The following is a 12,383-nucleotide window of genomic DNA, read 5'->3' on the forward strand; positions in this document are numbered from 1 at the left end:
TCCTTTTTCTGAATATCTTTTTTAGCTAATAAAGGACATTTCCTAGGTAAACGGTTTTCCCTTATAGTCCCCGTGCCTTCGTATTCTTTCAAACTTAAATAAGACAATAAACTAAGGTAATAAATAAATTGCCAAATTAAAATAAGAATCGAAAAGATTTTAGATTATCAGGTAGTCCTTCTATCATTTTCACCATTGGTGTTGCCGCCTTTCCAAAGTTTCTTTCTATGTCAATATAAGGAGTTACAGATTTTCCTTGATATATCTCGAAATCAATCAAATAGCCCATCACTGTATTTAGGCACCAGACTTAATAAGCAAATCTATTGCAAAACTATTGACGTAAGGCAAAAAAAAATTGAAATTAACGATCGAGCATAGTAGAAAAACTTATATAGTGTGGGAATCATGTATGGAATAAATTGTGTTCTTGGTTTAGAAAAGTTAGAATAAAGGGTCCTTAAAACCCGATCTCAACGAACTATATCCTGTAGAGTCTTATTACGAATAACACAAGGTACACTTTTAAAGTTATTTATAATGTTTAGTTGGCATATTTGAATTAAAAAAAATGTATCTGGAAAATATTTTTAACACTACTGGGAATATACAATAAAACAATTATTTTAAAATAATTAAGCTAAATACCAAAGGAAATATTCATAATTATTTACAGTACAAAAAAATGAGTAATTGGTCCAGGTTGATGTTGATTTCCTTTCAATAATCCACTTATATTTAAATTTGCCAGTAAATGAAACGGCGTCGGTGATGCAAGTAATTATTTTGATTGCGATATTAACACTTTAACTCCTGGGCCTATTTATCCGCATAAGTTGTCACAGCCTGACCACTTTTTTTTCATGTTCTTTAATAAAATGCTCTATATGTATGAGTTAATTCATATGACATTTTTTTTTATTTAAAAAGGGCTTTGTAGGGTGTGTTTATTTTGATACACGCAGTTCACCTAGACGACTTTTCATGTCATTACCCATAGCCTATATGTATTGAAATTGATACACATTATTTATGAAACTTTATTACGAAAAAACATAAGCAAACATCTAAACAAATTATTTTAAATATACATTATGTGTTTTAAAAAAAAACAAATGTTACAAATAAATTTTTTTTCTCTACATTCAGTGCCAGTACACCTAGTGTTGCACTGTTTGGAATTCTTAGATGCATGTGCGCGACCAAAGGATTTTGCCAGTGTGGTGTAACATATACCACATCGTCCTCTTTTGTCATATTCTTCCAGTCTATGGTGTGTTTGTTGAGGGTTTGTAACAGTATTGTCTTTGCAAATGGCAGTCACTAATTCTTCGCGAAATTGTGTTACATCCATTTTTTTGTTCAAAGCTTTGTTGTACAGAATTAAAGCATTCACTACGGCTGTATTTGTCAATAACTCTACTCCCACTTTCCGGTACCATTTTATAGAACGTCTGATGGGATTACTGTAGGAAGCTTTTTGATCAGAGACGTCAATGTAAGATTTAACAGAATTATATTCTACTATTGTAGACGGTTTTCTTTTTATTCCTGATTTTGTACGAACGTCGACCATTTCTGGACAAGATTTTGTAGTCAAAAATGTTACCTCTCTTTTGTCGATCCATTTTCCTACAATAACTTTTGTGTTGCTCTGTAGCGCCATCATATCTCCTTTATTTAGCTTTGCTTCAAACACTGACTTAGGATTGTATTTCCTATTTTTACGAAGTGTTCCAATTAGATGAATATTGTTATCATTTAGTTCCGTGTGCCAAATTGACACTAGTGTAAAAATTGTATGTAACCAAAGTTCTTCCTGAGTGTAGAAAAGGTTGCATTAATTCCATGACCACTAGGGATGCTAGTGATTGTTCCTTTGGTCTTTTTTGCTTTCCGCCATAAATTTTTGCGTGATATGTGTAGCCGCCTTTTCCGTAGAGTTTGAAAACTTTTACTCCATATTTATTACGTTTGCCAGGTATGTACTGTAAAAATGACAAACATCCTCTAAAGGGAATCATCGATTCATCAATGCAAACGTATTTGCCCGGTACCAAAGCAGATTGACAACTTCTATTGAACGCCTGCAACAATGGTTCAACTTTGAACAATCTGCTTCCTCCAGGACAAGCTTCATTATCTGAAAAATGGAAGCAAGCAAGAAGAGCCTCAAATCTACACTTCGACATGTTTGTCGTCTTGTATATTGAGCAATGATGGATAAAATTAGTGCTCCAGTAATCTCGTCGTGGTGGTTTTGTATTCAAACCCATCCATATCAAAATTCCCAAAAATTTTAATATTTCTTCTCTGTTAGTATCATTCCAGTTAGTGAGATATGAATTTGTCTTAACATTTTCACGATTTATAGCATCAATAATTTTTTGTTCGACATATCGATTTGTTTCCTGCACTAAAATATCGAGTATCTCGTCTGTTAGGAGTAGTCTATAAAATGTTAAAGGTGTATCATTTTCCCTACTTTCTACAACTGTACCAAAAGAAGTATTTTCATGTATAACGTCGAATGTATTTAAATTTCCATCAACATTGTTCCATATAACATTTGCCTGTAAATTCCCTATATGAGGATTTACCATATCTATATTATTTAGATCTTCAATTTCAGATTCACTTTCGCTTATTTGCAAATTTAACTGTTCATCTTGAATTCTAGGTTGACTTGTAATATTATCCTAAAATATTTCAAAATTAGATGTAACATTTTTAACATAATCACTTATTTCGCTAAGATTTTCAGCCAGATGCTCAAGTTCGTGTAAAGGAAGGTATCTCTTGTTATTTTTAGACATTGTACATAAACAAACCTGACTACAATAAAGGTCTAACAGTAACTGGTATGCCACTCGACGATTTTGTGTCTCCAAATTTTATCTACAATGTTGCCGATTTTAGTATGCTAGGATTACAGAACTAACATTGAAAATTGGTTACCACAGCCTAAAGGAATGATAATACACATATAAATACATTACAACTGCGTTCGGACCACATACACAGTCGCTTGAATGCGTTCTACTCTTGTGTATCAAATTCATACACATAGGAGTCAAAGTGTTAATGTATAGGTCCCATAAACTGAAGTCATCGGTTTAATTCTACAGTCGGGAGTCGGGTCCACGTTTTGTTTTATTTTAATATACAAAAGACATCGTAGAAAAAGTATAGGTATATATAGTACACTGAACCCATTACACTTGCTGATAATCCTAATGTTGTCACTCTGTCTAATGGGCTACAACAATCTAGTTTCTACAATCAACAAGTACTATAAATATCTATTAAACAATTTTCTGCATATAAACTAAGTGTTGTCTAAAACTTGGTAGGTATACATATTTGAAACAATTCGTCCCCTTGCCTATCCATATCCCGGAATTAATCTAAACAACGAAGTCTTCCTCAAAACGAACCCAAAAGTAACCTGTTAAATTTTACAACAGATATTTTTATACTAATGTAATTTTTGTTCTTCTAGAGTCTAACCAATGGTTGGGTACGTGGGGTAAACATATGAAATCCCCAATGTTTAAGACTTTAAAGGAAACACAAAAACTTAATCATTTTCCTGGGACGTTTCAGTTGGGAAGAAAAGATCGGCTTTGGAGGAATTTCCAAAGAATGATGTCAAAATTCGGCGCTAAAGAGTAAGTTCTCGATTTTGTGTACCTGTAAATTTTATCATAAAATTATTCGTACAGTGAGCACTACAAAATTATAACACTATTGAATATGTGTATACATCGAAATCCTTTGTATACAGGGTGCGCCAAACCTCTGGTTTTCTTTTATTACATTAGGGAGTATATAAAATGTTTATAACGAAACTGATGTACATCAAAGATGTTTATAATTTTAAATTATTTTCTATTATACAGGGTCAGTCGGAACAACGGAATCAACTAAAGTTGTGTCTTTGGAACAATTTTTTTATTTGTGTAATTTATTTACGTTTTGTATTTTGAGAACGATTTCCGAAGTGGAAATCGAAACGTCTTATTTTAAATTTAGATTTTGGCTAATTCCCAACAAAAATAGTATGTAATTGCATTAAAATACCACAAAAAATAGCTTCAGAACAATATTTTTATAAGGTATGAGGTCTAAAGTTAATAATCTTCGAAATATTTACACTTTTATTGAGAAAAATGGTAAGATTTAACGCGCTGTGGATTTTTTTTTTCAAAAGTAAAAAAATGTAATTGGCATGTCAAAGTTTTTGTAGCATAGTGTCATTTTTAAATAATTTAATATCTTTAAAATGTAACCATACAATATGGTGACATCAGGTTGTGGATACCTAGCATGTTTCGTTTTGTAGATATTTAGAGAGGAACTATAGATTTTACGTTTTTACAGTTTTTTTTTAATACATTTATATACAGGTATGGAAAAAAATTATCCGACTAGGACACAACGTACTGAGAACAAATATTATATAGACTTATTCGAGATTAACAGTTAGAGATAGTAACCACATGTCTGTGATAGACCCGTAAGCACTATGGGCAGTCTTCTCTGTACATTGTTGCCGAAAAAAAGTTTATTTTTTAGATGGTCTGGGGAAATATTTCAACGATGTGATCACAAGATTTAAAAGCAGGTTCATGTCTTAGATTAAATCAACAGTTTCTTTAATCTCAATTCATAAACTTTAATCTCAATTCATAAAAAATAACATAATAATATATAAATAATATATATGAATAAATTTAATTCATTGAATCGTAACAGTAACACTACTAATAGTAAATTCTCTAATTTTTCTTTTCATTCAAGACTGAAAAATCTCTCTTCAGTCACCTTCGATAAAAATGAACTAAATCTAATCCATAAATACTTTATTCCTAGTAAGGTCTCTGAAAAAGACCTTCAGAGTCTCTCTTTCGAGCTAGACATCATTATCCAAAATCTTTCTGTCTCTTTAAATCAAAAAACATCAATCAGAAACTCCTGTTTTAAAACCATAAACAAATTCAAAAATAAAAATTTCTCTTCTAATTCTCCAACAGTAAATAACACCAACAACTCTTCATCTATCAACTTACCAACCTCTTCCACCTCCCAAAATAGTCATTTCACACATTCTTTTCCCCAATTTTCTCAAAACAAACACAATGAACATCTAAATACCCTTAAATCTACCAAAAAGAAAATCAAATCCAATAATTTAATCATCAGCAAAGCTGTCAAAGGTTACTGCCTAGTGATCTTAGATCAAACATCATACAACGATAAAGTCTCTACTTTCCTCACTAATAACAACTTCACTTTACAACAGACCCTCAAAAAAGTTCATAAATCAATTAAAAGAAAATATCAAACACAGATTTCTTCTCTGAATATTTTGCACCATACTACAAACTTCCCAGTAACCCATTAACACCCAGACTGTATGGTTTACATAAGATACATAAGGAGGGCATTCCGATTCGTCCAGTTGTTAGTTTCATAAACACTATAGTTTCCATACTATCAAAATTTATATTGAATCTTATTAATAACATGACGAAATTTACCCCCCGTTTCTCAGTCAAAAACACCAGTCATCTAGTCAATAACCTACAACAGATTAATCTTCGCCCCAACACTACTATGCTTTCATTTGATATCAGCAATCTATTCACTTCCGTCCCTAAACAAGAAACAATTAATCTGGTTCACCCTCTCTACTACCAACTCCATTGTCCAACTATTACAACTTTGCTTAGATCAAGATTTCTTTGTTTTTAACAACAAATACTACAGACAACCTGATGGTTTAGCCATGGGCAGCTGTCTCTCTCCTCTATTAGCCGATGTATTTATGGATCATTTAGAATCCACACAGATCATGAAAAATCCTGAAATACTCCATTGGTTTCGCTATGTTGACGACTGTTTAGTCTTCATTTCAGGCAACTCAAACTCAGCTGAACTATTAATTTCTAAAATTAACTAAATCCACCCCAATATTAAGTTCACCATGGAACTAGAATCATCCAAGTCAATCAATTTTCTTGATCTCACCATTACCAGATTAAATGACTACTTCGACTTCAGTATTTATAGGAAACCCACACAGACCGACCATGTAATACCCTTCTCTTCAAAACACCCTATGTCACACACATACAGTTTTTACAGTTATATCCATCGCCTGGAAACCATTCCACTTTCTCAGTCGAACTATAAAAACGAATTTAATATTCTCAGACAAATAGCAGTCAATAATAGATGTGATCAAAACATCCACATTTCTTTTAAAGTGCCCAATAATTTGGGTCAGTGTATATCTAAATCCAAAGACTCCATTAATTATATGAACCGTAGTGGTGTTTATAACTAAAATGTTCAGATTGTGATGCCACCTACATAGGAAGAACTTGTAGATCACTGTCTTCACGCTCTTTAGAGCACACAAAAAGATAAAACACTTCCACTTTCTCTCAACATCTAAAAGAACATAATCACACCCTCAATATCCCAGAAGATGTATCACTTATTCACAATATTCCCCATGGACATATACGTCCATGATATTCTCCAAAAAAACTTCCTAAAACTAGACCTATATGAAGATCTTGAAATTATCAAAGAAAAACAGAGAAGTCTAAATTGTGTTAATCGCCATATCTCATTCAATCGAGACTTCCTTCGCCTCCATCGCCAACTATTCTCATGACCCACATCCTCAATTTCTACTGCTACGTTAAAATTTACATTAATCATTCTCCTTTTGTCATTTATTTGTCTTTCTCAGCCCACTCCAAACCTCTCTTTCAATGCATCTAACTTTTCCATCATTCCCCACTTCTTTCTGGTATTCTAAACTTCACTTCGGATCCCTATGCCTAATGTTCTTCATATTCCTTTGCTTAGAGAAGGGAGAAATTCAGATCAGACTATTCTATTTCCCCCTCTATAAACCATTCACAATCACATAATAATTCAATCCCTTACTCGTATTAATTCCTTTATTTTACTTATCCACTTACTTACTTATCCCTTAGGGTATGGTTTCGGATCTTTGGAGATCTCAGCCTCTTGTAGAGTCTTTTTTCTTCTCACATCAACATTAAAACATCACATATTATAATTTTAGCCAATCAGAGCCACCTATAATAGCCCATCAACTTTTGTTGTTTTTACATATTATGTCAACACACACTAAACATTCTATTAACTTTATCTATCCACATTATGCTCATGAACTTATACTTCTTACATTTCTCAGGTACCAAATGTTGCTTTTTAACATATAGGGCCTTTTCTACTTAAGTTATAAGTTAAGTAATATACGAACAGTACTTTACAAAACCACCTTTAGCCCATTAATTTTTGTTTGGTTTTACATATTAAGTCAATACACAATAACATTTAACTAACTTTATCCTTTAACACTTAATCAGTGTTAAAGGGTAAAGTAACCAAACGTTGCTTTTTAACATAGAGGGCCTTTTCTACTTAAGTTATAAGTTAAGTACTATATGATCAGTACATTACAAAATGTATTCTATTCACACTCCATCTCAAAAGCACTCTCAAATACATTTCACTCAGCAATAATAAAATTTAAGAATCCCAACTTCCTATACATATCTGCTTTCCATATTCCAGGTACCAAACGTAAATGTTGAAAAAACATAAAGGGCCTTTTGTAAAAATCTTTAGTTCACCACCACTGAATTCAGATATCTGTATAGTTGGTTGCCTACCAATATCCACAAAAATTTTTTACCAAACTTCAGTTCACCTACACTATTAAGAATGTTTTCAAATTTTCCAACTTAAATTTAGGATAAATTCATACTTCAAACTTCAACATATTGATGGTTGCTACTGTTATTATTATTATAATTTTAACATATTCAATTTTAAAATATTGCTGGCTACTGTCATATTTAGACAAATACCTCAAGTTACATTGACCGCTTTGTTCCGACTTCCGTCCTAACATGTATTTATTGTCATTTCAATCAGTTGCTATTAACAAGTCCTCGTAGACACTTTGTTTCAGGACTAGCAACCTCCAGTGGAGTCGTACGTTGCCATGTTATGTATTCCTGTTGTAACTTAAACATCGTAGTATATAAAATCAAATAATGTAACTCAAATTTAAATTAACAACATTTAAAGGATTTTTACCCAAGTATTTAGTGGCTCAAAACTTGTACATCCAGTAAGTATTAACCACATTTTTGTATTAACCTTGGTCAAAATTTTAAATTTTATGTTTTCTTTAATTAATATATACCTTTGTGTTTTAATTTATACCTTTTATAAAGGAATTTTTAAATAAATTATTTGTGTTCCATTTAAAAAAATACAACATTGGCTAATTCCGTTGTTCCAACTGACCCTGTATAATCGAAAATAATTTTAAATTATAGATATCTTTGAACATTAGTTTCGCTATAAACATTTCTGAATGTTAGAATTCACAGTAACACTGATACGTGCACTGTACTGCTTATGTACATTAGCTGATTAACTTGTATAATATATTGTACACACTTCTTCAAACTTTACAATTACAATTTATACAAAAAGATGTAAAAATCATGTATACAGTGGTGACAAGACACTAACGGTGACTAACTTCAGTAATGCCTGTTCCCTACTGCTATACTAACATCGTTAGCTGCCAGCTTCAAAATGTATAATATGTACTATTTAATATCGCAAGAGTTTCACAGACTCACCATCACCGGTTATGGGGTTAAAATTTATTTTGTTTAAATTACCCTTATGTCAGACAACGAGATATACTAAGATCCAACAATAGATTTGCTTGGGCGAAAGAGTTGCTAGAATGCTAGAAGAGAACTAGTTTTTCTTTTTCAAATTGTCTTGCTAGACATAACTGCTGCTCTTTTTATAAACAATCCGTTTTTGTTTAAATAAAGATACAACGAAATTATTTTGAAATATTAGAAAATTTTATGGTTGTTTTGGAAATTTACTTGCATTGCTATAAATATATGTACACAATTTATTGTACAGATCTTTAAGATTTATGAAAACATTTTATGAAATAGTCGAAATTATTGCCAAAATTCAGCTGATGACAATTTCCTGGCACTCACATGAACGATTTTTTAAAATTCGTGAAGTTTGTTAATTGTCTGTTTATCTTTTAAACGAGTATTTTAAATCCTTTTATCTTGAGTGAATCACATAGATTTATCACTGCGTAAATGCTTTTATGGACCAATAAAAAATATTATTTAAAGTACTGTTTGCTACAATAAAACAAGTTTAAGGAAAATATTGTTAGGTAAAATCATAAATATCAAAAGAAATCTGAATAGTTTTGAAAAAAAAGCCAAGAATATCTCAATGATGTTCATTACATACACTTTATTTAATACTGAGAGGTAGAAAGAATTATAAATTTCAATTACCTATCCTTAAAATTGTGCAAAATATTTTAATTCAGTTTCTAGAAACATTTACATTGCAGTTCAATCCAAACTTTCTGTAAAAGGTCCGAATTTATCCAATAAAAAGAGTTTCTACATTTATTAATATTAGTAGACATAAGATCAGATGATTCGATTATCCATGAAAATGTCCCCTATGTATTCATGAAATTGGAAAACAATTTTAGATTATCAACACACTATTTTTAACAACACTGGGAATCATAAGATTTCCTACTTGGCGAATCATCTGATCTTATGTCCACCAATATTAATAAATGTAGAAACTATTTTTATTGGATAAATTCGGGCCTTTTACAGAAACAATAGATTGGACCAAAAATCTCGAAACGCCTAATTATCTCTTAATTGGATGGTAATTATTATACAAAAATAGGGATAGGGGAGACCGGTGGAATTCTGTGGACCTAAGGGAAATATTTACAAAAAGTGTCCTATGTGCACACAAACTTCCATAATTTAACTACTGAAACTTGTATGTATTGGAAACGTTATTTCCATAAAAAAAAGGTTTAAAATTTTACGGATTTTGAAAAAAAAAATGACTTTAAAAAACTGTCAATGCGCGGTATTCACCCAAGTACGGAGTAATTCTGCGCAGAAATGAAATAAAACTGTATTAAAAAAAAACACATTAAACAGCTAACTTTAATTTTCTGACTGTCTTCCGTTCGACCCTAGCACACATATCGTACGCATAATTAACTGCTGAATCCTAACCACTACATGCTGAATGAGCCCAATTCGAACACATTACACAACGGTGCCAAAAACAGTATTAACCACTTTGTAATCAACCACAGTTGATTAATTATTAGGTTCACAATTAGGTAAGAATGTCATGTTTTACAATTTGTAAATAGGGTTTACAAAATATTAATAGTTACAGTTTGTTTTAAACATTAATATCTTTCAAGTAATTAACATATTTGTAAATTTACTCCTAAGACTGCTTTTATATTGTTAGGTATACGTAAACGGGTTAGGTTAACAACCAGCTGGCGATTTACATTTATCTCGCACCAAGATTCGGTTGAGGGCTTTACGATGTGTAGAGTTGATTGTGAAAGATTCTGTTCGTTTTTCCATTAATTTGTCACTTTTTCTTTAAGGAACGATTTGTATTCGGAAACAGACAGTAATTTCAATAATACTGAAGAGCCACCGTGTATTGCTTCCCTGGCATGAAAATCTGCTTGTTAGTTTCCTTGAGGTCCAATGTGAGATGGAACCCATATATAGAGTACTTGCCGCCTCGCGTTGTTTAGCAAATGTAATAGTTCTTTTATTAAAATACCTATGGCATTACTTGTATATAACTGTTCTATCGTATGTAATGCACTGAAAGAGTCAGTAATTATGACAATTTGGAATTTTTTGGGTACGTATATAAATGAGGGCTTGCAGAATTGAGTATAGTTCTCGCAGAGTAAATACTGCAACTGGAAGATAATTTAAAGTATAATACAATGTTCGGAGTTATAACTGCTGATCCCACACTATCAATAGTTTTGGATGAATCTGTATAGATATGACAATGATCTAGGAAAGACGAAAATATGTTGTAAAATGATTGAATAATTGTTGCATGGGGGTCTCAAGGTTATTGTATTTTGAAAGAGTTAGATCACATATTGCAGGAGGAAAGGTCCAGGGGGAGGTGTGACTGTATTTGTCTGATCAAAAAATTTTTGGCAATTGAATATTATGGACAGAGATATCTTCTGATTTTTTTGTAAAAGGGAGGGTTCGTCCTTGTTTTATTTATATAAGTTTCTTTGAAACGTTCAGCGATAGTATGATGGAAAGTGGGATGCGATTTTATCGCACATATGGATGATGCGTACGTTAATGACAAATACATTCTTCTAAAATTTAAAGATGGTTCCCCGGTTAAACATTGTAGACTTTTAATGGTGCTATAGAGCGTTCCACTTTAAGAAAATAACATTAGGCTTATGGAGATCAGTGTTGCCAAAACTCTCAGGCATGCGGTTTACTAGATTGTCGATATATTTTTCGAATTTCCATTTTCAATTAACATTTTACTGTAAAGTCAGAACAACTGAAGAACCACAAAGCCTTCATATCATTATGTAGTCTCAGAGAAGGACATAAAATCGCTGACATTTGCTTTTAAATCTTTAATAGCCGGCAAAGTGCATGATTTAACTCAGCAATATTATTTTCTACTGATTTCTATGATTCATGGTATGACATTCTTACCGAAAAACAAATAAACTGTCGTTACTATAATTAAAATAAGATAAAATAAAATTATCTTTTGTAAAAACTATTTATTTAATTAAAATCATTTTCCCTACTTTTCATCTCTTGTTTCGAATGGGCACTTTTGGTCAATTACGTTAAAAAACATTAATTTAATTCATGTCTGTGAAAACGAAAATACAAATTATACAACCCTGAATCTGCTTGTGTGTGTGTTCATCGTGGCATCGCTGCGCTTCTATCGTCCATAAGAAATACATGGCCCTATCTCCGCAATGTTATTTTCTTAACGTGAAACGCTCTATAGTACAAAATGCTTCTGTAGCTATTCTTAGTGCTGTATTTTGTATGACTTCTAGTTGAGTAAGAAGAGTCTTCTTTGCAGATTAGTATACAACTGATCCATAATCAAGTTTTGATCGTACTAGTGATTTGTAAATATGAATCAGACTTTTAAAAGCTGTGCCCCAATTACGATTGCACAGTGTCCGCATTAAATTGAGACTAGATTGACAAGATTGCTTAATTTGCATAATGTGGTATTTCCAACATAGTTTTTTATCATATATTTATAGTGTTCCACATAAGTTAAGTTGTTTCCATATAATTGAAGATCTGGATTTGTAGAGTGCTGTTTTTTTGAAAATAAAATACATTTGGTTTTGGTTGTAGAGAATTGCAATCCCACAGCTTTTGACCAGTTTT

At 31.8% G+C, this 12,383-nt stretch overlaps 1 protein-coding gene across 2 annotated transcripts in view; it reads left to right on the forward strand.

Annotated features, from left to right (window-relative positions):
* LOC140445641 (tubulin monoglutamylase TTLL4-like) overlaps positions 1-12,383 on the forward strand; it is a 79,995-nt gene that overhangs the window by 36,348 nt on the left and 31,264 nt on the right. For both annotated transcript variants that reach the window (XM_072537857.1, XM_072537858.1), the window contains one exon: positions 3,503-3,671. In XM_072537857.1, the coding sequence (XP_072393958.1) occupies positions 3,503-3,671 (169 nt within the window). The remainder of the gene's footprint in view (positions 1-3,502; positions 3,672-12,383) is intronic.

Source organism: Diabrotica undecimpunctata, chromosome 7, assembly GCF_040954645.1.
Source record: "Diabrotica undecimpunctata isolate CICGRU chromosome 7, icDiaUnde3, whole genome shotgun sequence".
NCBI classification, from domain to species: Eukaryota; Metazoa; Arthropoda; class Insecta; order Coleoptera; family Chrysomelidae; genus Diabrotica; species Diabrotica undecimpunctata.